The 24,808-nt window shown below is 46.2% G+C and overlaps 5 protein-coding genes across 19 annotated transcripts in view; 3 read left to right on the top strand and 2 right to left on the bottom strand.

Annotated features, from left to right (window-relative positions):
• The window catches only part of LOC120947909 (probable beta-hexosaminidase fdl), a 359,113-nt gene that overhangs the window by 301,650 nt on the left and 32,655 nt on the right, over positions 1–24,808 (top strand). For 2 of the 12 annotated variants that reach the window (XM_040363733.2, XM_040363731.2), the window contains exon 1: positions 19,013–20,327. The exons of 2 other annotated variants lie outside the window; for them this stretch is intronic. The gene's annotated coding sequence lies outside the window, so the exon portion shown is untranslated. 8 more of the 12 variants (XM_049607862.1, XM_049607857.1, XM_049607861.1 and 5 more) reach the window with 8 other exon arrangements.
• Positions 884–4,591, bottom strand: LOC120952677 (transmembrane protein 135-like). Its single transcript, XM_040372136.2, has 6 exons — positions 3,910–4,591; positions 2,907–3,119; positions 2,007–2,840; positions 1,805–1,945; positions 1,569–1,735; positions 884–1,493 (listed from the first exon to the last, which is right to left on the bottom strand). The coding sequence occupies exons 2-6, from the start codon at positions 3,051–3,053 to the stop codon at positions 1,376–1,378; spliced, it is 1,407 nt and encodes a 468-aa protein (XP_040228070.2). The 5' UTR covers positions 3,054–3,119; positions 3,910–4,591; the 3' UTR covers positions 884–1,375.
• Positions 4,723–6,844, top strand: LOC120952676 (pickpocket protein 28-like). The gene is made up of 5 exons (XM_040372135.2): positions 4,723–5,253; positions 5,326–5,878; positions 5,944–6,226; positions 6,297–6,554; positions 6,621–6,844. The coding sequence occupies exons 1-5, from the start codon at positions 5,147–5,149 to the stop codon at positions 6,830–6,832; spliced, it is 1,413 nt and encodes a 470-aa protein (XP_040228069.2). The 5' UTR covers positions 4,723–5,146; the 3' UTR covers positions 6,833–6,844.
• On the top strand, positions 7,044–16,384 carry LOC120952675 (uncharacterized). Of its 4 annotated transcripts, XM_040372133.2 has the most exons (7): positions 7,044–7,542; positions 12,624–12,773; positions 13,043–13,262; positions 13,329–13,363; positions 13,571–13,689; positions 14,086–15,643; positions 15,713–16,384. In XM_040372133.2, the coding sequence occupies exons 1-7, from the start codon at positions 7,084–7,086 to the stop codon at positions 15,851–15,853; spliced, it is 2,682 nt and encodes an 893-aa protein (XP_040228067.2). In that variant the 5' UTR covers positions 7,044–7,083; the 3' UTR covers positions 15,854–16,384. The 4 variants fall into 4 exon arrangements, with proteins under 4 accessions (XP_040228067.2, XP_040228066.2, XP_040228065.2 ...); XM_040372132.2 differs by having other exon boundaries at positions 12,624–12,752; positions 13,043–13,363; XM_040372131.2 differs by having other exon boundaries at positions 13,043–13,363.
• LOC120952678 (NADH dehydrogenase [ubiquinone] iron-sulfur protein 4, mitochondrial) lies at positions 16,193–17,261 on the bottom strand. Its single transcript, XM_040372137.2, has 4 exons — positions 17,127–17,261; positions 16,810–16,957; positions 16,557–16,732; positions 16,193–16,483 (listed from the first exon to the last, which is right to left on the bottom strand). Exons 1-4 carry the CDS (start codon positions 17,171–17,173, stop codon positions 16,303–16,305), a joined length of 552 nt encoding a protein of 183 aa, XP_040228071.1. The 5' UTR covers positions 17,174–17,261; the 3' UTR covers positions 16,193–16,302.

The raw sequence follows: 24,808 nt of genomic DNA, 5'->3' as shown, positions 1-24,808 counted from the left end.
CCTCACCGGAGCAGGGCCGAATCCGGCTGCTGAGATTTTTCTTCCGTCCCTGTGATCCTGCTGTTGTGTTTCCCTTCCCCTTTCCGTTTGCCTGCACCGTTTCCCGAACAATCCTAATCCACAAACACACACACACAGGCACACACGCGCTCACACAAACACCATCCCCAGGGTAAGGAGGAGGGAGGTCTTGGTTCTGTTGCTCAACAGACACTAAGTAGTGTATGAACTCTCTACACAAGTTCTCCCTTGTGCTTTTTCTGCAGCACGCACAGCGGCAACGTCTACCAACCCGCATGAAATCTCTCCGGCTACTGAGTGAGTAGCCGAGACCCGAGCGCGCGGCCGGTACGCGAATTCCGGATGCCCGCAGGAGCGCACTCGGGTACGATGATGCTGCTGCTGCTGCTGCTGCTGACGATGATGATGATGACGACGACGACGACGATATGGTACCGTCCCGTTCGCACAGGCTTTCGGTTTCACATGGGCCCATCGGTTGACGTAATAACACGGCAGAGTGGACCCCCTCCGAAGTGGAAAAGCTCCCGCCGTGTGCACGCAGCGCGCAACAGTACCGGAGCACCGGGATGTAAGCGGCAGGGGAAGTACGGTGAGTATAATAGGGGAAGACGCGAGTCCTTTTTTCCTGCCACTGCTGCTGCTGCTGTACTGTGGAAATCGATCGGATCTGGTGACGTAGGTTAGAGCGAGACGACCGGTTGTTTGCCGCATGGGGAAAGTGTTGCTCTCCGCTCGGGAAAACATCATAGCAGCCGCTTTCGGAAAGCGCTTTGCTTTTTTGAAAGCTTTTCTTGAAAGCATAACAACGCTTTACCATCACGCGCGAGAGGATTTTAAACGCTTTCGCCTGGAAGCCTGGTAAATGGTTAACATTTCTTTTATAAATTTATTTGTCCATTAAGAGCAAAACAAGGCAACGATAGTTCAATATGTATCTAAAAAAACATCATAACTAAAACGAAAGGAAACATGCTGACGTGCATTTTCAAAAAAAAAGGTATGCAAAGCAACAAAACAAACTTACTGAGTACCCGTCCTAATCGTAACAAGGAATTTTGCATTACACAGCAGTACTAAACCTACCCTACCTATATCCTATTACCCGCTTCACTTAAGTGCGCCTAGTGTGTGTGTGTGTGTTGTATGTTTTGTGTATGAATTCGTTCTGTTAACTAATCTTTGATTTTGGTTTTTCGTCCAATCGCTTTTGGTTTACCATTTCGCGGTCCCGTCCAATAAAAAGCTCAAAGCTTGTTCCAAACTCCCAACCCAAAGCCATTTCGGTGCGCTTGCCGGGCGGGTGGCTTCCAGTTCACGAAGTAATTACATTTCTGCCGACCAGTTGACGGACTCAGCTCAGTCGTCCTTGTAGGATTGGTTCCGTTTTGCACAGGTTCATCATGGTGCGTATCTGGCCGGAGGTGTTTAGCCCGTACACATCGAACCCGCTGCGATCCATGATGCAGATTCTACGGCAAAGAGGATGGAAAGCAATGGATATTTTCAATAAATGTACACATACGTTGGCATGTTGACTTGCTTACCTTCCGCCCGAAATGGAGTGCAAAAACTTCCAGTAGCTTGGCCGCAGATTTTGTGGCTCGATTGTCGCAGCGTGGAACAGCAAGGCGGTGCTGACGGCGTACAGCATCACCGTGAAACCGGGCACGCGCGGTAAGTATCCCTTCTCTATGCCCCAGTTGTAAGTAATCTGTAAATTCAATAGCCATGTTAGTATAATTTTGATAAAAATCCTTTTTTTAATTGCAATTTCAATTACCTGCAGCGTTTTCCACATAATGTACAAGGCAATGGTGTTGTCGGAGTAGAAGGCAAATGCAACACTAGCTAGCAGTCCGCTAGGGAAGGCAAACATTGGACTATCACTGTCGGTAAAATGACGTAGCAGACAGGAAGACATCTAAAAAAGAGTGGAAAATTGTCAGAAGGTTCGCTGCTATTGAAGAAATCTCATTCCTTACCTTATAGATAGAGGTGAATCCACCGAGGAACAGTCCCAGCCGGGCAATGTCCTTGCTGAGGAACGTTTTGCGCAACAGTGCCGGTCGGCTGATGAACTTCCGCATCTGCAGCACCGCCTTCATCACGACCTGTATCCCGAGACCGATCGAGAACATGCGCCCACCGCTAGAGAGCGTATCATACACGCAGCCGTACCGATGACGACACAGCTTATGCTTTCCCATTGCCTTCAACCGGCCGGTAAGCTGCAGGTAAGCCTGCACTGCCGCCTGTATAAAGGGCAGAGGGTACTTTGGACTCTTGGAAGCGCGCTGGCTCGATTCTGCACGACCGACGACGTTCTGTACAGCCGACGTTTCCACTCCTTCCGACGGCGTGTCCCCCTTCATCACCTCACTATCACCGATCGCGAACCGTACGACATCGAACATCGAATCGCGATACTCCTTCTGCCTGTTCTTCCGGTAGCAGTACATCAGCACCGAGGTGGCCACACCGAAGATGGCAATCTCACCGTGCGGTATGGATCGCACCAGCCCCCGCGATTGCAGTATGTTCCACATCGTTTCGGTCGCCACGTTCGACACGTACAGCGCGAGCAGCGCCCGCCGGGACGAGCGCTCCACCATGATCGAGATGAGCGCGGCAAAGAAGGCGGGCACGTACGAGGCGGTGTAGAAATTGTAGCTTCCCAGCAGCCGTCGCAGCGAGCACATCATGATCGAGTAGCTGAACGCGTTGGTGGTAAGGAAGGCGGTCGACTGCAGCCAGCCGCGCAACGTTTTCTTCAGCTCCGGCAGGGACGGTATCCGACCGCGCATGACCAGCGAGAGCTACGAAGAAATTTCAAATTATAAGAAGTTGAATTATGTTAAAGGTAAGACATTATTGAAGCTTACCGCATAAACGGCTGCGTATATGCGCAGACAGTACTGGACGCCAATGATCATCAGTTCGGCCGTCGCGACGGTGCACGATTGCGTCCACGGGTGCACATACTCCAGGCAGGTGACGGGCACCGGGGTCATCTTGCTTAGCACTTGCATCTTTCCAGAATGGTCTCTTCTTTTGCAACGGCAAAAAAGTACGCAGCAGCCGCTACTTATGGTTACCTAAAACCGGTACATGACACCAGCAAGTGTGTGTGGATTAGAAGTGAAATTAACCGCCTCGTACGGGGCAAAGTGTAGAGGGACAGGTTCATAAAACGATTAAGAAGGACCCGCTCCACACTCCCTTCCTCTGTAAGTGCCCCTTTGGCAGTGGGAGAAAGGAGATAGAGAGCGAGAGAGACGGCGATACAGAGCGACTTTTCAAAGCTGCGCAAGCAAAGCCAACTTTAGTCGCTGACATAATAACGTGCTGTGTCGTTGGAGGGGTAAGCTATACGCGTCAAGGAGACCCACCGAAGTCATTATGGGCAGCAGTGCGCAGCAAACGATCGACGCAACATGCCCCGCCGCGTGCGCGCTGTTGCTTTTGAATTTGTTTACTTCGCTCGTTCGCTTTACCCGAAAGTGGTATTGCTGATTGAAAGCATTGGCCGCCGTTACTTCGCTTCCCTTATCAGGGCTGGGACTTGAATTATATTTGGAGAGGGAAGGAAATCGGGGGAAGGCGCGTTAAACCGCGAGAGTGATTGACGATAATTTTTATCAATCATCGACACAAAAAAGGGCGATGAACAGTGTGATACCCAATATAAATACAGCGTGTATAGGACGACGACGCACGCAAGCAGAGGTTTTAAAGGTCGCCTATCTATGCCCCCTTCCTTCCCCCCCGATTCCGACGGGTGGTTCAGCTGCCCATTAACCATCCAAATGTATTCCACTTGCAAAGGCGTGCACTTTCACGGAGTCTCTGCAGCACATGTAGTTAGCACCTACTAAATATATTTACCCTTTTTACTTTCTGCTCCTCTTGCTGCTCGTTGCTTGGCCCTCTTCCTCTTTGCCAATTGGACAAGACCAAGTTGCGATTAATTATCGGCCAGCTGTGGGACCGTGTACCGTACCTGCCACTTCACCGAACCACACTGACGGCAGGAACTGCTTGGTGGGCATGTACGGCTAGAGCGGTCAACTTATCGGATGAAGGATCCTCGTCGTCGTTTATCGCACAGCCTTAATCTCGTGCACCGAAGATAGTGTAATTCCTAGCAGATCTAGTCGCCTCGGGGTCCTGCTGTTTCGGGGTTTGATGGACGAAAGCCAAAACAGTGCAGGGGCGCCTGCTGAACACCCCGCTTACTTTGTTGACGACAGCGAAAGGTTAAGGTTGCCGGACACCAGTCATCTTAGGGTCAGTTTGTTGCGGAAATTAGGGTTTCATGGCTTCGGAATATTGTTACTTCTCGTCCGTTCGTCAACTTTGCTGTACTTCTCGCAAAGAACAATGAATCACTGCACACCACCACACTGGCGTACATAAAAAGTACAACTGGTACAACACCAACTATTAAGTAACACAATGCTGCTGGCTATTCCTTTGATAAGCACTCCTCTCCTCCGTCTAATTTCCTACTTTGTAGTGACGAGAAAACGGGGGAAAAGCGCTTCGTACGGATCCAGTTGTGTGTGGCGCAGCGTGCCACTTATGCGACTGACAAATAACAACAACACCAATCAAGCACACACACGCACACATGTCCAAGCACTGACAACAACAACACCACATGCGACCGCTACTGCAGTGTACGCGAGAAAGAGATGCCCGCGAGCCCAAATGTGTGAAAGAGACAGGTGCTGGAACGTTGACAGCTGACAGCGGCAATTTGTAAACATTGCACTTACGAAACCCACAGCAAAGCGTTTGAATTTAAAATTTGTAATTTTCAATTGTATCAAAAAAGGACGGTTAATTTATTTACTATTTTGTATAATATCCTCTCTTATCTGAATAGTTTCATGTGCGTGCGCATGTGCTCCATTCATCAATAAGCACCGTGGGAGATATCAAAGCCGATAATTGATGTGTGATTGTTTATCTGATTTCGTTCTTTTGTACTTTTAGGTATTCGTGAGGAATTGGATTTTCATGAAAGGATTCCCCGTGAATAATTTATTAAACTGTACACAAAAGGAGATCTTTATATAAATGGGACATTCCGAAAGCGATAGTGACATTTCCTAAAATCATGGTGTACACTTTCTCCTTCACGAAAGCGATCCAAAACGTTCTCGCTCAAACCAGCTTGCATGGTGTGTTTCATCTTGTGCACAAACGCAGCACATACGTTGAAAAGTAAGTAACTAGTCGTCAGTTCCAAAATTTGCTACCCAAATGCAATTCTACATCTTCCCCACTTCCCCCCAGAGTAATATGGCTTGGCATCATTTCGATGGCCCTGTTTGCCGGGTGCTACAACGTCGGCAGCTTTTGGGTGCGCTACTGGACCAACCCGACCGTGATAGCGCTGGATCGTGACTATCACCTGTGGAACACCACGTTCCCCAGCCTGACCGTGTGCTTTCAGAAGCGGTTGAACGAAGCGGCCCGCGATCAACTGATAGCACAGGTGGATCCGGAGCTGGCCGAGCGGTATGGCGAGTTTTTGGACACGCTGCTCGAGAGTGACATCGAGAATGTGGGCCATCTGGCCGAGTTTGACGAGTTCGAGGGGACCGATCTGCGCCAGCTGCTGAACGAGCTGACCGATCGGCCGAACGCGGTCGTCACGATGGAGGGTGATCTGCACGGAACGCTGGTACGATCGCTGACCGAGATGGGCATTTGCTACACGTTCAACACGGCTATCGGTCGGTACCTGAGCATTGATCCGTACGCGCCGGACGAAAAGCTGTACGAAGTGAGCGTGTTCAATGGGGAAGCATCGGCAACGATATCGAACTGTACCTCTAATGGGAATGTAAGTTGTTTGGTGAAATGTTTCAGGTCTGCAGACGATCGCTTGTAAAAAGCATTTTTGGGAAGATTTTCTTTCACAGCCCGTATGAGATGCCAACGATCCGGAAGTCACTGCTTATCGAGCGAGGATTTTTCACATTCACCAAGATGGATTTCAATGCACTGGCAATTACGTCCGTTCCCGCCTTGAAGAGTTTAAGTATCAAGCAACGAAAATGTCGCTTTCCGCACGAGTCCAACTTGAAGTTCTTTCCGGAGTACTATTCGTACGGGTTGTGTCTACTGGAGTGCAAATTCTACCTATTTCTCAAGCATTGCGATTGCATTCCTTACTTTTATCAAATATCAGGTAACTCTAGACACTCTTTTCGAAAAACTAACTCTACAACATGTTAGTTTTATCGTATCCTGTTTAATAGATCCCTCAAAGTACTGCAAGCTATCGCAACTTGCCTGTGTGGAGCTGTACCAAAGCTACATCTCCTTTCTGACGGCCGACGAGCTGCGGGAAATCTTTGGTGCGTGTAATTGCCTGAAAAACTGTGACGATGTCACGTTCACGCTGCAGCACTACGGCTCAACGTTCTGGTTTAACGATCCGGTAATTAAATGGAGCATCCGCATACCGAAAATTCGTTACAGTCGAAGAATCATTTTCGACTTTATCGATGCGATGGGTGAGATAATGTGAAGCGCAATGAGGGTAATGTAAAAGTTAAATATCGTGTTTTTTCTGGTTCTAGTGTCCACCGGCAGCATTCTGGAGTTTTTCTTCGGCTTCAGCATCATCACGCTGGTTGAGCTGGCGTACTTTTCCATGAGAAATCTCATCCTTTCCTGCTTGCGCATCAAAATGATAACAAGAATCTGCAAGCGCAAGCAGCGCAAAGTAAAGAATGGTATTATTGGCAACCAGACGATCATTAAAAAAGTGCCTACAATTCGGGTTAATTGAAGAAAAAACGATGTTTCTCATATAGCATAGCAAAAACTTATTTTTAACTTTGAATGTCCTCCACGTGACTGTTGGAGCTGGGCACTGCGTACTCACAGCACAACAAAGCAAACTGACAGCCGTTAACTGTCAACGCGAAATGTCAAGACAACGGCTTCATTTTTCGGAAATTGTAAACGGTCGATTGCATTGTGCTACAGATTTGTTGAAAAAAGTTTTTTTTTTTTAAGTTGTTTGTTGAAAGATACACAATGTCGTACACCGAATACTCGAAGGAGCTAGAAGCGTTTATAGCAAAGCAAAGACAGTTACTAGAGTTGGATAAGGAGCGTATCCAGCGTATCAAGCAGGAAGATCCACACACACGACATACACCTTCCCGCCCGGAAGAATTGCAAAAGGATGATGTTTCCGTGGAAGAGATAGCTAGCGACAACTGTCCCGCCAACGATAAGCTATCGAAGGAAAAGGTCAACTCTCAGCTTAGTAAGAAAACGGCCACGGTACCCGATGTGGAAGCCGGACCAAGCGGAAAAGCACCCCGCGAGCGAAATGTTTCTTCTGCCAGCTCTATTGATTCACGGCCAAACATGGACCACCGGGCGCGCAATGTTGTGGCCACCCCGACGACACCAACCGACGCAGCACCATCACCACCACCAGCAACAGTCCCGTCGGCAGCCCGTGCGAAACAAATGTCGCCGCAACAGGTGAGTAGTAATTGAAGGATGAATACAATATTTCGCCACGAACTGGCCACGGATTCGGCGCAGTGACTTTCCTGGTCGAATCCTGTTTGAAATAGCGAAGACTTACGAACGAACGTCCTGCTATTGGGCAGAGGTCGGTCGGTGTGGTTCGAGAACCGTTTGCCTGCCAGTGCCTTCCAAGACGACCACTTGGCAAGACTTACACCGCACCACGGTGGCCGTGCGCGTTTGTTTTCTCCGTATCCGATTGTCGATATTGTACCGTTTCGTCTTGTCTTCCAGTTCCGATTGTGCGTTCCTTTTGTGCAACTACTACCGAGCCGGCATGTTAATCAGTTGCGTGTTAATGGTGTTGACGATGTGAAAAAAATGCGATTATATGTTTAATTATGTGATAAAACATTCATTGATAATCATCACCACGCCACTGCCGCTCGATCTTCTTCAGATCCGATCACTTTGGATTACCTTGGAATTGGTGCGGGACAGTAAGTGACGCATTGAATTAAATTCATTAAATAAGCCTCATCGCTTTGCCGGTAACGGGATCTGGGCTATTGTTTATGTCGCGTTCTCAACCCATTGAGTGATTTGTCTTCGTGAGGGGGAGGACGAAACAATGCTTCACTTTTCGGGGAAAAGCAGTGGCTCACAGAATGGTTCTTGATATCTCGCTTTACCCGTTGTCATAACTACAATTTGAATTCCGAGCAAGTTGAATAAAAACAGCTTGCTGAGGTTTTTTGTTATTCAAACGGGATCGTGACATGATCGTCGATCGGCAGATAATGTTCAAGTAGAGTTCAATCCGTCTTAAGAGGATTGTGTTTACGATATTAAATTTAACTAAATGTTTAAATTTATGAGCTTTGACATAGGTGATAACGGATTATTGTGAATTACTAACCATTTACATTAAATTTCTATCGTTTCGATCGTAAATTAATCTTGTAAATCTTCAATCCAGAATGTTCATTACGCTCAGCTGACATAGAGAAGCGAGTACGCGACCCGGCAAGGTGGTGTGTTAACGATAATAGAATGATAATAATCTCTATTTGTCCATTCATCGCCAACAAAGTCACCTGGAGGAAGGCTGCCGATACATATCGGTAATTGGAAAGGAAAAACATGTCCTTTGTGCAAGCGAAATTGATTTCAATCAGCTCTGTTTACCTTTTGCGCAATTGATTTATTCGCAATTTGCCTAAATTGTCGATTTCATTCATGCAGGTGATACAAATCATACAGTTTCTAGCTTAATGATAAAGTAATTATGTCGGTTTAAGGGGAATGTATGAGTAAATCTTCTATTTAGTGTATAAATAAGGCTACATTGTCATAAGTATCTTCCCCTGGTTATGTAAAAGTACAACACGTCTATACGGTTTTATAGCTCCTATCGATCGAATTGACCATCGTCGCCCCAATCTGTCCTTCACGTATGACAATGCAAACCCGTAAAAAAAACTCCTATAATTAATGAATACCACAACATTAGAATCACGCTCCCATTCTCGCCCCATTCGGCACATAATTTATCTTCCCTGCCTCACCCGAAAAGAGCCAAAAACCATCACAAATTATTCTGCGCAAGAATGCAATTCTGAAGCCTTATGTTTTTGGTAGCGGTAGTCTTTTTTCTGGGTTTACTCACACGCTCTACTAACCTCCAAACTGATCCTCGAGTGGGGGTCGTTGCGTACGTAATGTGTAGTACTCGTGAATGGGATGGAATCAGATCATCTCAGGCAGGGGGGAGAAAGAAACTGGCCCACGACGTTTGATGGGTATCGCCAGTACACGATGGCCTAAAATAAATTGGTCCTGTGTCCCGCTGTAGTAGTACAGCCAGAGCTTTACTTCCTCAAACGTTGCCCAAGTTGACCGCGATGCATATTGCGTTGACAATCAACCACCAGCCACCCCTCCACAAATGATTCAAGCCCAGACGACGGCGTTCGTCCGACTGGCTCTCCCCCTTCACATGTCCCGACCATTTCTCATCTAAACGGGCGTTCTGTTTTGGGCATCTAGAAATTGGAAATTAATTCCAATTCCGTCCTAAATTCGTCGGCATCAATTCCTGGCCATCGCACTTGACATAAAATCAAGATGGGGGAGAGAGAAACTGATCCTGCCGGCATAGTGGAATCAGTGTCACCGCGCGGAGCCGCCGTCAGTCAATCGCCGCGGGTCGAATGCAGCGTTTGGAGATTGGAAAGGCGGGGAAAGGTGGAGAATATCGCATATTAATTGGGAGAAGATGTAGGACCCGGACCACTTATTGGCTGTTAGTCAATACGGAATGTATGGCCGACGGCAAGTAAAGTGGCACGGATTGGGATAGGAGCATGAGCTTTTAAGTGAAAGCGTTTTAATCGTATATCGTTTCCTCTTTTTTTGTTTAAGGGCTGCCAACAATGAATATAATCGTTTTAAATTAACAGGAAAGTTAATGATTGCTTCATTGCAACCAGTAATTAAGATATGAATGTCATGGTTCCTTTACACCGAAAAAGAAAAGCGCCATTGAATGAAGCGAAAAACGAGACCTCATTGCTCTACATTTTACCCTTTCATTGAGCCGTTTTACCCGTTCAATGATGGAATTTTAAATTTACAAACCCATTTTGTAGTACAGTTGGGCAAAAAAAGCGCACAGTGACCGTGAAGAGGAGGGCAGACTTTTCTTAGTCAGGCGATTGAAAATTATAATACCGCTTTTTCCCTTGGGTGCTTAAAAGGTTCCGCCTGTTTTCGCCTGTTTTAAGATCATTCCCCCAACACGGGACTTTGCCGCGGGAATATGAGAGTGAGTGACGTGTGTGTGTTATTATATTATGTTATTATATCGACCGAGACCTACCGTCGACGTGGCGGGAAGGAAGGGCGTAGTCGGACGTCTCAGACCTGTGGTTCGGCAGGAACAGATTACTTATGGAAAGGCGTTATTTTGAAGGATGGAAAGCATTATGTTGCGGCAAACGAGTTTTTTTTACGGCGAAAATGTGGGTAAAATGGAGGTCATTTTCTGTTTTCTTGCCTTTTTACTGGTTTTATCGTAATCTAACATTTCACTGTTGCTATCTAATAATATTTGGTACTTTTAATACGTTTTTCAGGCTTGAAATGACTCTACAAAGAGGTATTTTAAAAGAAATTTTAGGAATTATATTTCAAAAAAGAAGGAAGTATCGTTAACCCTGCATTAAACAAGTATAAGAATGTCCCAATCTGCTGAAAAATGATGAATATAGCTTCCAGAAACTTGGGAGCCTCCAGAAGCCTACGTATATTGTTTTAGACAAACGATCTCTTCCGTTTTTTCCGAAACCATTGGTACATCAAGCATCACAATTAGAAGCAAACTTCAGAAACCGTTACAAAGCACAAGGCTCGAATTTGTGTCGAATGCATGTCGCCTTCTACCGGGCCTAAACATGCTGAAGTTAAACAAATGGATGTACAAATTTATTCCTATTCCATCAAAATCCGCAAGATAATTGGCAACTTAACCCACGCCGGAAGTAGCCACTTAACTGTAGGGGAAGTCAACCTTGAAGAAGGCTTTAAGCATGTCGCTCTACGACCATGAAACACTGCTGGAAAATCCTTACTATTGAAGCTTTTTTTGTAGGAAACTCAGCACAATTTCAATTTCCAGTAGAAGAAAACTATAATATTCAATTTCATAAAGGGGGGTACGAACCGCAAACGTCAACCTTCCACCGCTAAGAACCTTAGTGTCTGGTGAGTGGTCTGTAGGAAAGTGATTATTTCGTATTGCTGCTACCATTACCAGTAGCCAGTAGTCTAGCGTAGCGTGGAAATGGGTGGCAATGGGTTTGTGGTGGCGCGTTGATGATGATATTACATTTTTCAACAGACCTCGTCACGAACAGCTCGTGCCTCGTAACTTTCATAGGACATTCATACACATCGCACCACGGTATGGGGGACAGAAGGTAAAAAAGCTCCCAGCTTAGAATAGTTCGTGGTTGGCTAAAGCGGACCGCTTACCTCGTGAGTGTTAACGCTGCGGCGTACCTTTCACGCGGGGTTGATAAACTTTACAACTTTTTAAATTACAACATCGGTTGTTATTGTAAAAAAACAATTCCATTATCTAACAAACCCGGGAGAGAGAGATAGAGAGGGTTCATTGTGCCACTGGATGTTTGTTGGGCTTTGGTTGCCCGTTGAGATGATGCGATGCCGCTTTTCCGGTAGTCGCTAGTTTTGCAATTTCCTGTGCAGACAAGACTTTTTGCCTGAGTTCTACATTGAAACTAAAAACAAACTACAGAAACAGACAGGAATACAAGTGATACATGGAAACGTTTAACGCCACGTCCCAAGGGTACGGGGGACATCCTGCGTGAAAGCTGGCGACTAAAAGCTACCTAGTGTGGTCGCAATGGATAGTTTTACATGATCATTATGAAAATACGGCAACATACAATGCAGACAGACACACACACTTGTGAGGAATGTAAATTGAAACTTTCGCTGCCGTGTGGCGTGGAAATGAAATGTTTATGAGAGTGGCTGGCTTTCAACTTGTGCAATGTGTTTACCTTCCGTTTAGTAGATCCTTGCCGACGATAGCATTGAACGCCGCGCAGTGTTTAGGAGGCCTTTAAAGGTGTGCAATGGCAACCAGTACAAGCTAGAAATGAAGCTTTTCTCTTTAATGTTACTAGAAAATGACTTTACAAAGGCAACAATGGTTTCATGCCCTTTCCTGGGCTTCCTTAAAGGGCAATCATTGACGTACAAAACATGTTCTTACTTGGATCAATATCGTTCTGGGCGCTAAAGTGAATGCACGTGGCGCGTCAGCCACCAAAATGGTTATGCAAATGATAATCGTACCGCTACATTCATCTATAAATATCTGATTCCGTTTCTACCGAACCACGACCTATTTCAGGGAATGAAACGCACAGCGGCAGGACGTTAAAACGCCATTCCGATTCCCGATTGTGCGTGCAACAACCAACCTCTAATGAATTTCCTTTCCAACAATGTAGTTTAATAAACCCTCTTTCTCTCTCTTTCTTTTCTTTCATTTGCAGGATGAGATGGAACAGTGGGTCTCGGATACGTTCTTTTCGTACTTTCCGAGTTTCAACAAAAAGCAGAAGGAAAAGAAAACGGTCCTGTCCCGTACGCGCCAGCAGGAGTATCAAGAGTATTTGAAAAATGTAAATTTCATTGCTAACGCGGTAAACTATCCTCTGGTTCTTTGACTTCGGCTAGCGCTCTACCATCACCTTACTTTAGAGAGGCACACACGGTGCAAATTCCGTAGTAAATATTAGTGTTGTAAAGTCACACGAGGTCACAAACCCTCCACTTAGTTTTAGTTTAATTTTGTAAAGCAATTCGCTTTCTTTCCTTCTTCTTCAAACCGGCACAAATTTTAGGAAAAACAAACCCGCTTTTTTGTTTACTCATGAGCAATCAATTAACACACTTTTCCACACTGTTGTAGATCCCGGAAGTGACGACGAAACACCAGCAGTACATGCAGAAGTACGGCACGGGCAAATCACCCGGCGGAACGGAAGCAACCAATGAGAAGGGAACTGGCAATGCTCCTACAAGCCCGCCGGCTGCTGCTGGCACTGGCCCTGGTGGTGGTGCCACTGGTCAACCACAGGTCCGCTTTGGCAAGTCACTGGTGGCGGAGGGGAACTCCAACTACCGCAAAGGTAGCCCGCGTGAGAAGTTGATCCAAGATTTAGCCCATACTGATCTGCCTACCATTCTTAACACAGACACTATCGATCGCAGGAACAGGATGTTGGCCGATGTACGTATATGGGTTGGGGGAGAATGAGCTATTTTGAATACGAAACAAAATTTTGGACTATTTTACGACTTTTCTCTTAACAAGCATTCGTGGCGGAATTTGTTACCTGTTTTCTTTGTTTTTCTGCTTTATTTGAAACTAATTCAAACTGTCTTTTTCCTTCACATGTTCACACAACCAACGCGCGACGACCCCGCTATCGAACAGGAGGAAAGCCGCCGTAAGCTGGAATACCAGAAGGAGCTCATCAAGCAGATCGAGGAAAAGCGCAAAGAGGTCGAACGGTTGCGCGAGAAGGAAAAGCTCGAAGAGGAAATGCTGACCAGGTATAAAGAGTGGCGGGAGCCGAAGCAGGGGAGGGGAGGCGGGCATAATTGGAAATTTTAGAAAAGCTTTCACACGCACACAACAATTAAGGCAATAGGTTATGTTACATTTGAGGGTAATTGCATTCGATCACGGAGTTGGGCATTTAACTTAAAAGGAAAGCTTAATAATGGAGCCTTTTTGTGAGAAGAAACGGTTGTTAAATTGTTGCTTTTTCTTGCTAAAATAATGACCTCAAAAATCGTTCTTATCTCATTGCAATTGGCACGAGCCTATTAGGGCCAAAATTCCGTCACGCAAATTTACTCTTTTTGTTCCATTTAGTACCGTTTTTTTACTCTACAAAACTCTCGAATTCCTTCTTTTTTTTAATCTATGAATTAAACCCATTAAAGCCGACTGGAGCAACAGCTGAAAACGATGCAGCTAGAGGAGCAGCTCGAGCACGAGCGGCTGCGCAGCGAGAAGATCCGCATCGCCAACGAGCAGAACCACATCCGCCGGCTGCAGCTGCTCGCGAACCTGGAGAACGATCACAAAGTTTTCAACCCGTACGATGGCCAGCGGAAAGCATTTTCGGAAAATGGCGGTAAAGCCGCCGCGGCGGCTGCTTCCTCCGACACCAAGCCAACCGTTCCGCAACCGAACGGCGGGGCATTCTCTTCCGGCGACGAGCGGACAAAGGCGGCGTACCAGCGGTACATAAGCAACTCGGCCACCCAGCAGCAGGAGAAACAGCAGCCCACCCATCTGCATCCGTTCGTGTCGGTTGCGCCAGCCGTCTCTACGAACGCGCTCGCCCTGTCCACCGAGCAGGAGGACTATGAATCTTCCAGCGAAACGACGGCCGACACGTCGGTGATGGTGGGAGGAGGAGGAGGAGCGGTGGACGATCATCGGTTCCAGTACTGTAAGAGCTGCCGGACGGACGGTGATCGGTCGCGTCTTCCATTGCAGCCAGCGCTGGGGAAGCACAGCAAGCGCCGGCAGCATTGCGCCAAGTGTAAACGACCGGAGGCGTACAATGGTGGCAAGCGGGGGGAGGACGGTAATAGTCGCTGCATAAGATGCGAACGGACAATGAAGCGAGCGATGAATGGAACAAAGGGAGCATCGTTGTGTGCCGTCTGCACACTGTCGACGGAGGCGGACCAACAGAACAAAAACTTCCTCTACCATCCGAAGAAGCAGCAGTATCATCACACGGAGCGCCGACATCATCGCGCCCCACTCGAAACGGACGACGATGATGTGCAGGTACATCGGGCGGTGGCCACCACCACCACCACCACCACCAGCACCGTTTCACCGTCGCAGAAGAACCCCTTCAAGGTGATCGACATCCAGTATCACGAGAGTGACAACGAGCACGGCGACCTGGACGTGCTGAATCCAGTGATTGTGCGCAACAACTACCGCAAGCCACCGTTCTCGCTCAACATCGACAAGGATTCGCTGTTCCATCCGAGCAAGAAGCCACCGGAACCGGTCTTCACCGTGAACATCCGCAACGGGGAGGTGTTTGTGGACAATAAGCTGCGATCGGGAGGGGCGGGACCGTCCCGATACGCTCCGCCCGACAGCCCACCGTTGTCCGATGGGGACGGGGAAACTTCGTCCGCCACCGTCGGGGACGATCTGATGGATGACCGGATTGCCAAGTACGTGCGACACTACAACACGCTTTGGATGAAGCGTGGCAATGGTAGAAAGGGCAACAGTAAAGGGCAACAGCACAACGATTACCATCATCATCATCATCATTCTTCCCATCATCATCATCAACAACACCACCATAATCATCGTGAGCAGGAGCAGCACAGCAATGATCGTGTGAAGGGGAACAAAACCGGACCACTGCTTCCATCGCTTTCGCCCCCGAAAGTGTACGTAAGTGATCGACCGGACAATCTGAAAAGTGACGCCCTGAAGCTGATGGAGAAGAAATGGGAGGTACGAAAGAGTGGAGTAAAAGGGGTAGAAAAGGAACTCTTAAACAACAGCTTTTCTTTTTCCAAAAAGGTACCCGCCGTTGAACGGACAAAAGTGAATGAAAAGGGATCAACGCGTGTGTTGACGCAGCTCGGGGCGATCCGAAAGCAGCTACAGCTGGAACAGCTGCAGATGGATGGTGGTCCATCGGGATATTCGAAGAATTATTAGGATTATTTGGTGGTTACCTCAAGCGCCTTTTTTTGTACTTTTTTCCGTCCATTTTAGTAGGAGCATTTTGAATTAAAGTAACCGTTAGTTGGACTTTTTTGTTGTTGTATGCGGCGATCGTGAAATCAGCTTAAAGTTGAACTCAATGGCGCACAGTGCCTGTTCGAATTAAACCGTTGAACCGTTTTAGCCCGTAAGCTTTGATGAACTTGAATAAACTTGACGAGGAAGGGAACATTTCGTTCCCAAACCGAAAAGAAGGCTTTGACCGTTCGCACAGTGAACCCCCTGTGTGGGGAAAGAAACGATCGGCATACTAGGATGGAGAAAACACGTTAGTTCATTGACACGATTTTTAAGGAGGTGTCTCTTATTTACAACGATAGCTAACAACGGCACCGGTTTGTTTGATGTCCACGATTCTTCTTCTTCTTCTTTAAAACACCTTCTCACTTGGTCGACACGCGGGTACGCTTGTTCCAGCTAAAGTTGATGCCGTAGTTCTTGACGCGCGGCTTCTTCTGCACCTCCTGCTTGTCCACGAACCATCTCCAGCCGTTCTTCTCGCAGTGGGCGATCGCCTCGTCGGCGCTGGTGAAGTCGACGCGCATGTTCGACAATGGATCACCGCTAGAATGTGGTGAAAGGAGAAAATTACAACAAAATGCACTTTCGCAACGTCCCCGCAAACGCAAACACTCACGTTGAGGACCATCCCATCAGTGGGTTCTCCCAGCGCTCGCGGTTATCGAACTCGATGCTCCAGTGGTGGATGTTGTCCGTACCGCTTTGCATCGCGTTCTTGGCCGGCATGAAGATGCGCACCCGACGCTCCTTCACGTGCTCCTCCGGCACGCCAGTAATGGGGCTAATATCGACCTGAAAGGGAAGGCAAACATGTGTTTTGTTGAGGATTCGATTTACCTCTTTGCACCGTACAATAACCATCAACTAACCTTGGTCGGCACCGTGATCGTGGGAAGGTGGTCACGGGCACGCTCCTCTGCATCGGCGAGAACAACGCTAGCGTCCAGTATCGGGGCTTCCTTTTGTGCCTTCGGATCCTTGAACGCGATCGATGACGTCGAGAGTGATGCACGCATCCTTGCGGAGGGGAAGAGAAAAAGGATATCAGTTGCCACAAAACAATTTCGATTACACAACCATCCATCCAGCCGGGAGGAGCAAGTGGCATGAAGGGAAGTTCGTTCTTGTTGATGATTGCAATCAACTCAAGGCAGTTTGTGTTTTGGCACTTTCGGCAGAAGCTTACCATTGCGTAGCACCAGCTCTCGCCACTGAACGCAGGAATAGGCTCATTTTTGCTTTCGATTTTCCCGTACGCAGACACGGTGCGATTTTGCTGCGGCCAGATATTTTCCTTTGACAGCGAGTGGAAAAAACCAAAACAGAAACCAAACTGTCAGTTGAGGTGACAGGTGGAATCGGGGAGGATGCTGTCAGTACAGTAGAGGGATCGTGTTTTACTGCAGCAGTGTCTACACGGGTAAAGAAGTTGAAGCAGAAGATAAATTAAAAAAATGAACAGAATTTGAGAGTCTGAAAAAGATAATTTCATGCATAAAAATCAGTAGAATACCGTTTGTCCATACTCATAGTGATTTTTTTGAATTCCAAGTATTTTTAACATTGTTTTTGGAAAAAAATAAGAATTTTTGTTTGGTTTTCGTTTGGATATCTGTCAATGAATTGTTTTTCATATCTCCTCCTAGGGATTTTTGAACAACACGGATATTCAGACAGCCGATGAAAAGGCTCGGTACTTTATTGCGAAATAAAATGCACCAGAATAAAATGTTCCAACTCAAATTTGAGACGAAATTATTTGCCTAGGTTCTGTCGTGATTGTTACACATTTTTTAATTATTTTATAACTTCTTCTTCTCTTCTTCTTCTTATTTGGCACAACAACCTTTGTCGGTCAAGGCCTGCCCGTTCCACTTATAGGCTTAGTTAGTCCTCCATATGGGGGCACGGTACATTCGACGTTTGAACTGATGGCGTACATGTTGTTAAGTCGTACGAGTTGACAACTGCACCGTGAGACCGGCCCAATTTTTATTACAACTTTAATATGTTCAATTAATATTTATTAGTTATCTGTAAATGATTCCGGCTAAACCAATATCGTTGCGAGCAACTAAGATAGATTTCATGTTCGTTCGTACGTTGCCTGACTCGTCTTCTTTCCTTGATCCCATAATCTGTCGCTCTCCTGTATCTGTTATTCTCGAACCAAGCATCCGTCTTTTTTCTCTCGAACATTTTGTACATCTCTCTCTACTTTAATGTAATCTTGAACTTTTTCCAGCTGCTTGAATACTTCTGCCAAAAGAATTCCATTTGTTTTCCAAAGAAAAAGTCAATTATTGAGAGTAAGATGCCGAAATACGGAAGAAACTGTTTTCAAGAGCACATTTTTCCCATTTTGCACAAACCCGTTGCCACCATGCTGTCAGTTTGAACGCAGTGCGCCACTACTGCTGCTGCTGCCGCTGCAGCCTATGCTGTCAAAATGACACCACACGTGTAGACGCCACTGCAGCGGTCGCTTTGTAGACACAGTTGTTTACGTTTTTTTTCCTTCTCGCCCGTTCATCGCAAACGGAAAAACGAAAATGTAGGCAACAAATACCGATCGAAAATTGTTTCAACAAACAAATAAGAAACACACGCAGCAAACACACACAGTGCGCGCGGCGCTCGTAATCTTTGGTGCGTACAGAGAGTGTTCACAGCTGCGGTAAGTGTTCTTCGGTGCGGTGAAGAAAGGTAGGCCACCACCACCAAACACACATACGAAGCACACACACACGCTCACGCTCTTTTCGTGCGACATTGGGGGGTTGTTTTTGTTGTTGCTTGTGCTTTGTGTCGCACTTTGGGTTCGCGCAAAGATTAGCATTAGGGCGGTACGTGCTGGGCAGTGTGCAAGGCAGCGATACCAGCAACCGATGATGGTTGCCGTGATTTCGGCCAGTGCGTGACGATTGAAGAGTGTTTGTTTGTGTATGTGTGCGTTTGTACGTGGGGTTCTGCGGTGCCGTCCGTCAAACAGCGCGCTATATCGATTACTTTGTGACGACGGTACGCGACAGCAGCAGCAGCAGCACAGTAGCTAGAGGTACCAGGTAAGGGTAGAAAGGAAAGTGTTGTGGCTGCAGTCACCACCTCGCAAAACCCGTTCCACCCCATTTCCCCGCTGTGCTCTCAATTGGGAAGGTTTCGTTTGCGGCTGGTGCTACTGCTGATGCAACGGGTGAGGGAACAGCATCTCATCCGCCCTGGGAGGAGAATCTGTGTCATACCGAATAGACCGTGTGTATGTGTGTGTATGTGTGTGTTGGCTCTCCTCGCGAGTGTAATTATACATCGTCCACGAAGCAGGCGTGAAGTACAAATGTCAAAACCCCACTTCTAGTGTCGTGAAAGGATTGAGAAGAGCGGGCCGCAAAGTAGGCAATCCCGGCAAGTGTACACAGAAAGGAGGGGTGAGCAATTTGGAACGAGCAGAGCAATAATATTCTTGCACATAATTTCTCTTATTTTGGGGCTGGTTGGCAGCAGCGACCGTCAATCCACCCGCCAGTAGTATAATAGTAAGGCTCTCTCGGTTCGGAGCGAAGGAAATCGCGCGCAACCGGCAGCACCCTTTCGGCAAACGGTGGCACTGTGGCTGTGTGTGTGAGTGTGACTGGCTGGAAGTGTACTCAACCCCCCCGAGTTCGACCTAATCATAGGGTTTTGGGTGGCGCCGGTACTGCGCCGAGACGACAGCACCCGACTCTACAATCCACCCGTGAACCGATTGAAGGGGAAACCCCCTCGGAGGCTTGTTTTACTAGCAGGCCTGTCTACCAGAGCAAGGCTTGAACGGGATAGAGCGTTCGTGTTCGGAAAAGTGCACCCAGTCGCGAAAGAAAACACACCATCGATTGCAAAACCGGGCGAGGAAGGCAGCTGCCGAACGAGCGCAGTAGAACGGAACGAAGCGACCGAAGTGCATCGGCCAATTTTCCCTGCGTTCGCAATAGAAAAAAAAACCGCGTATGCAAAAGGTGTACAGAGAGCACCGTCAAGCACAAATCAATCAAAGTGTGCCGAGTGAGTGTGAATGAGCAAATGAAGTGTGTGTGTGTAGTGTTGTAGTGAGTGAGTGAGCGAAAAAGAAAAAAGAGATTTAATAAGCCTTTTCCCCGTTATTTCCACTTCCGGCCGTTTCTAGTGCAGCCTTTTTTCCTCGCAAGTGTGTGTGTGTGTGTGTGGTGTAGTGTAGTGTGTTAAGTGGCACTATTACGTTCCGGTAACTTCTCAGCTGTTCCTTTCAGGTGCAAGGGAAAAGTAGTGTAGCGCTCTGTATAGAGAAACTGTATGTAGTGAAAAGCTAGTGTAAAAGGGGGGAAAAGCAAAACCGCTACCGACATCGAAGCACCCGCTGGATTGTGGAAACAAGGTAAGGAGGGTTGTAACAAACACAAAAGGGGATGGAGGGGACGTGTTCAGTCTGACGCTCGAGAAATCGATCGGGCCATGCGAAGGAGGCGCCGTTACCAAGGCGCAAAAGTCGTACGAGAAAGGAAGAAGCAAAAGACGAACGGGAGGGAAATGGAATTATTAAATCAATAAAGTTTATTTTCTTTCCTTTTTACTGGAGGTGGGGTTGGCTGTCTCAAGCCCCAAAACGAGACTGGATAGTGGAAAGGCCAGAACAACATACACCAATAAAGCCAGTTGAAAGGGTTCAGTTTAGGGGGGTTGGGTCAGTTTTCGAACCGTAAGAGAAGAATAGTTTACAATAGCTTCTTTAACAATGCCGGTCTTTACGCTAATATTCAATTTCAACCGCATACAAACACACACACAAGAGATCTTTCCCTTCCCTTCTTCCGGTGCGGAGGCATGTTTGGATAATTGAAATGGCTCCTTATACCCACGCTTCACCAAACAGGAGATAATCCTGTTTAAAGTTCATGCACTCATGCTCTCCGTGTGTGTGTGTATGACCGGGCTTGTCGTACACTATCGCCCTCTAACACACACCGGCTAGGCAGGGGGAAAAAGGGTATGCTGTTCCGGTGGTATTACGACATGTTTAGTTTTGTTCGAACGAAAGGAAAACACTACCGAGCTAAGGTTCTAAAAAGCTCTTCTGTAGGGTACGTACACATACACACACAGACAGGCCACCCACTATACATGGGCATTCCCATTTAATCCACAAAACCCTGTCACGGTGTGTCCCAAATTTTAAAATCCTTTCCACGCCCCCGGGGGACTGGCAGCTTCTGTGGCCAACGTGTCGTTGCGAGTGACCTGTTTAGCGAGCGAGCGAGCGAGTTTGTTTATGCTCGTGTTTTGTGGCGTCCTGTGTGAACCTGTGCCGTTGTTGGTTCGTTGGATCGAAGGAAAAACGGTGCTATTTAGGCAGCTGGTTAGGCTGTACACGCTGGCTTGAATAGGTTGAATGGATGCAGTTATTTAAGAATTGGGAGGGTGTTAGCTTTTTCCTACAAATGATTGCTTTTACTCGACATTTATAAATAGCGATACGGTTCTAACCTTATTTCGCCCAAGAAAAGAATAGTGATACCTGCTATACACAAATAAAAAGTTCAATAACAAATAGACATTTATTGAAACAGAACAAAGGCATAAATGAACAGAATTTTGGAAATGGAAATTAACTCTTTTTTGAGAAATTATGTTAAGTGTTCAAATGCTTAAATTAAACACATTTGAAGAAGCTCAGCATAATTATTCTTCTCATAATTCAACACATTATTGATTACGTTAAAGTTTTATGTGGATAAAAACGCTCTTTTTCATTCTAGAAACGATTCGCAGGATTAAAGATTCGAACCCACTTACCCTGTAGTGTGGCAGTCGGCAGGCTTTGTCATGAGACTATGGGCAAGTTCGGAGCTGTGGTCGTTTTACTGCCATATGTATCGATCGGTTGGTTCATGAAAATATCGATTCGTTCGTTTATTGTTAAAACTTGTATTCATTTTTGTATAAAAAAAGTCTATAGAATTTTTCGTTTGGTTTTAAAAATTTACTATTAATCGAAAACGCTTTTAAAAAATGGTTAATATTTTTAAATTGACTACCAACTCTGTTCTTTGTATTGCTTATTATTTATTTATTTCCCACCACCGGGTTCGACTACGACCTGTCAGCGGTCTGCTGCATTTCCACTGCATTACTGCTTAATAATGCACACGCCAGTAGCGCGCGGTTTGTCCTTCCGTGTACGTCAACGTAATGTTATACTGTTCACTATTGTTTTGGGGTCGAAACCATTTTTTTGGCCAATTTACACAGCAGCGTGCACACTTTTGGGGAGGGGAAATTTTGGATGCATTTTCCCACACCTAAACAAAGCTGCTAAAAACGACAACATTGCTGCAAGAGACAGCGTGTTTTGTCCATTCTTTTTATGGAGATCAATTTTCACATAACCTTGCCAGTCGGTTTGGGGGCCAGTTTGCAGCATTGAATGCTAGGGTACGAAGTAAGTCACACCACAAAGTAGGAGGTTGACGTGCCCCTGCATCCGCTGCATATTAGCATCGAGAGAGTGTGCGCGCGCGTGCCTTTTAGCGCAACACACACGCGCACAGACCGCGACCAGCGTATGTTAATAAACATTACGGGCTATAAAACAAACAAACAAACAACATCTGAGGCCAGTAATAAGCACAATATGGCATACGAAGCCCCCTCGCCGATGGATGGAAAGAAAAGGGGCTCGACGGCTACTTGTGCTAGCCAGCAGCAGTTTAATCATTCGTGAAAATCCTACCATTCTTTTTGTATTGCTCCCACGGCTACCTAGTAGTGGGATAAAAGTGTGTTTACAATGTGGCATATAAATAATCATTAGTTGGTGTTTCACTTTCCCCTCCCACTCAGCTGGCATTTTTATTTTGTTTCCGCTGTCGTCGTCGTCGTCCTCGTCGTCGTTGGTTATTGTCGATAGGGCTAATCGGACTTTGATTGTTCGGCTGCATTTTAATGGAGCAAACAAATAATGGAAAGGGAAGAAGCATTGTGGTGTAAGGGTGGAGTTGGGTTGTTACAGATTACGCCACTCAAGTCATTGAGCCGTAATTGAAATTTAGGTAAACCAATTTTGGGCCATTTTACGCCACTATTATGTCATTAGGGAGGGAAAATGTGTGAAAAAGGTTTTTGTTCGATTTTCTGTTTTTTTTCGATATTTACTTTCGAACGTGGGAACTGTCCAGAAAATTATAAAGTAATAAAACAGATATTAGGGGATAGTATTCTTTAATTTTTGGATATTTTGGACTATTGGTAACCCATTTAAATTACAATTGTTGCTTAGTAATTGTTTTTGTTTTATTATTTTAAATTTTAACTGCCCGATTTGTCCCCCGAAATGTTGTATAAAAGGTACGAATAAATTGATTTATTCATTCACTACCTCTCATAATAAAAGAGGATAAACATCCAGTGGTGCAGGCGCTGCCTTATGTTCTCACAGGCAAAACAAAAACAGCATCAACGTGTGTCACATCTAATGCAAATCAGTTGCGAACATGATGCTTGATTTCCTGTGCTGTTCGCAAACAATTGCACTGATTGTTACGAAGAGATGGACAGAGAGAAAGAGAGAAAGAGAGGTAGCAAAACCCCGTGCAATGGCCTCTACCAGCAAACCCGTTTTGAAGGTCGATTAACGATTGCTATAACTTGCTACAACGCTCGCTCTGCCCCATTTAATGGCAGCTGTTTGAGGGATGCGAGTTGGCAAAGCTGTTTGCTTTTTTTGCGGCCTTATCGTGTGTATGATGCAATTGGGTATATTGCAAGATAAGAGTAGTAATGTGCAGGCAAATAAAAATAAAAATAGAAGATTTTTTTCATTGGTCGAGCTGGTGGAATGGTTGGCTCCATCGTTATCAAACTGCCCGTTTGTTTGTGAGGAAACAAAATATCACCAAATGGTTGTTGGGGTTTCCCCTATTGTTGGTACATACTTTGCCGCGCTGTGAGCGTTGGGACGAGAAGTTGTTAAATAGTTGACCTTTTATTTATTTTCCTGTATTGAAATTACTCCAACAGCCCACACTGTACGACGCTCCATTGCAGTTTTCTGTTCATGTATTAATTTAATTTGTTTTAATTACAGCACACACACACAACATCCCACATCCGCCGAGCGTACCCTCCCGGGGGAGCATCCGAGTGAGTGTGTCGCCGGCCCGACAAACCTTCCTTTGGCTCGCGTGAGGTTCAGGTCCAGGAGGAAGGTTGACAAAGTTCAATTGGCCACCGAAACACAGACGCGTACGACGGACGTCGTGTCCGTCTGGCCGATTGACGTATGTGTGTGTGTGTGTTTCGCACACGACAGGGTCTTATGAATGTTATGGGTGCCTTTTAGTGGAACAGCAGCAGCAGCAGCAGCAGCAAAAATAGTGCAACATCAACTGTTCGCCGGTTTCGGTGCGTGTGTGTTAGCGTGGTTTATTCGAGCTTCCGGCAATAGTTGAGCCAGCCATACTCCCCTCGCCCTCCTGGGGAACCACAGTGTCGATGAGCGGGTGCCATTTTTAAATCAAGTGAGTTTTTCTGTATGTTGATGATGATGAATCAAACGTTGCTTTCTGCTAACTGCTTCACTACTGAATTAGATGTAGAGCACATACTACATAGAGGGAGCTAGAGTGAGAGAGAGTGAGAGAGGCTGCTAGTGTAGATAGTTTACTAATCAATTGAAAGTAGTTTCTATAACACCCAGTTCTCTTAGTGTTTGTATTTTGCTACTCAGAATTATGCTTTCTTACCTTGCCTGTTTACTTACCATTTTCTTGTTTAATGTAGACAAAATCCTCCTCATCACATCCACACCCACACACAGTTATTAGTACATTTTATTAGTATGGAAACATTATACATTTATTT

Source organism: Anopheles coluzzii, chromosome 2 (assembly GCF_943734685.1).
Source record: "Anopheles coluzzii chromosome 2, AcolN3, whole genome shotgun sequence".
NCBI classification, from domain to species: Eukaryota; Metazoa; Arthropoda; class Insecta; order Diptera; family Culicidae; genus Anopheles; species Anopheles coluzzii.
The sequence above is the reverse complement of the archived record's forward strand: the minus strand, read 5'-3'. Positions and strand labels throughout refer to the sequence as shown.

Excerpts from the sequence above, each read along its gene's own strand:
- LOC120952677 (XM_040372136.2), bottom strand. The coding sequence starts at position 3,053 with ATGCAAGTGCTAAGCAAGATGACCCCGGTGCCCGTCACCTGCCTGGAG. Across the intron at positions 2,841-2,906 it reads TATACGCAGCCGTTTATGCG|CTCTCGCTGGTCATGCGCGG; the intron begins GTAAGCTTCAAT and ends ATTTCTTCGTAG. Across the intron at positions 1,494-1,568 it reads CACTCCATTTCGGGCGGAAG|AATCTGCATCATGGATCGCA; the intron begins GTAAGCAAGTCA and ends TCTTTGCCGTAG.
- LOC120952678 (XM_040372137.2), bottom strand. The coding sequence starts at position 17,173 with ATGAGCCTATTCCTGCGTTCAGTGGCGAGAGCTGGTGCTACGCAATG. Across the intron at positions 16,958-17,126 it reads AGAGCTGGTGCTACGCAATG|GATGCGTGCATCACTCTCGA; the intron begins GTAAGCTTCTGC and ends CCCCTCCGCAAG. Across the intron at positions 16,733-16,809 it reads CGATCACGGTGCCGACCAAG|GTCGATATTAGCCCCATTAC; the intron begins GTTAGTTGATGG and ends CTTCCCTTTCAG.
- LOC120952675 (XM_040372131.2), top strand. The coding sequence starts at position 7,084 with ATGTCGTACACCGAATACTCGAAGGAGCTAGAAGCGTTTATAGCAAAG. Across the intron at positions 7,543-12,623 it reads AACAAATGTCGCCGCAACAG|GATGAGATGGAACAGTGGGT; the intron begins GTGAGTAGTAAT and ends TTTCATTTGCAG. Across the intron at positions 15,644-15,712 it reads TGATGGAGAAGAAATGGGAG|GTACCCGCCGTTGAACGGAC; the intron begins GTACGAAAGAGT and ends TTTTCCAAAAAG.
- LOC120952676 (XM_040372135.2), top strand. The coding sequence starts at position 5,147 with ATGGTGTACACTTTCTCCTTCACGAAAGCGATCCAAAACGTTCTCGCT. Across the intron at positions 6,227-6,296 it reads TTACTTTTATCAAATATCAG|ATCCCTCAAAGTACTGCAAG; the intron begins GTAACTCTAGAC and ends CCTGTTTAATAG. Across the intron at positions 6,555-6,620 it reads CGACTTTATCGATGCGATGG|TGTCCACCGGCAGCATTCTG; the intron begins GTGAGATAATGT and ends TTCTGGTTCTAG.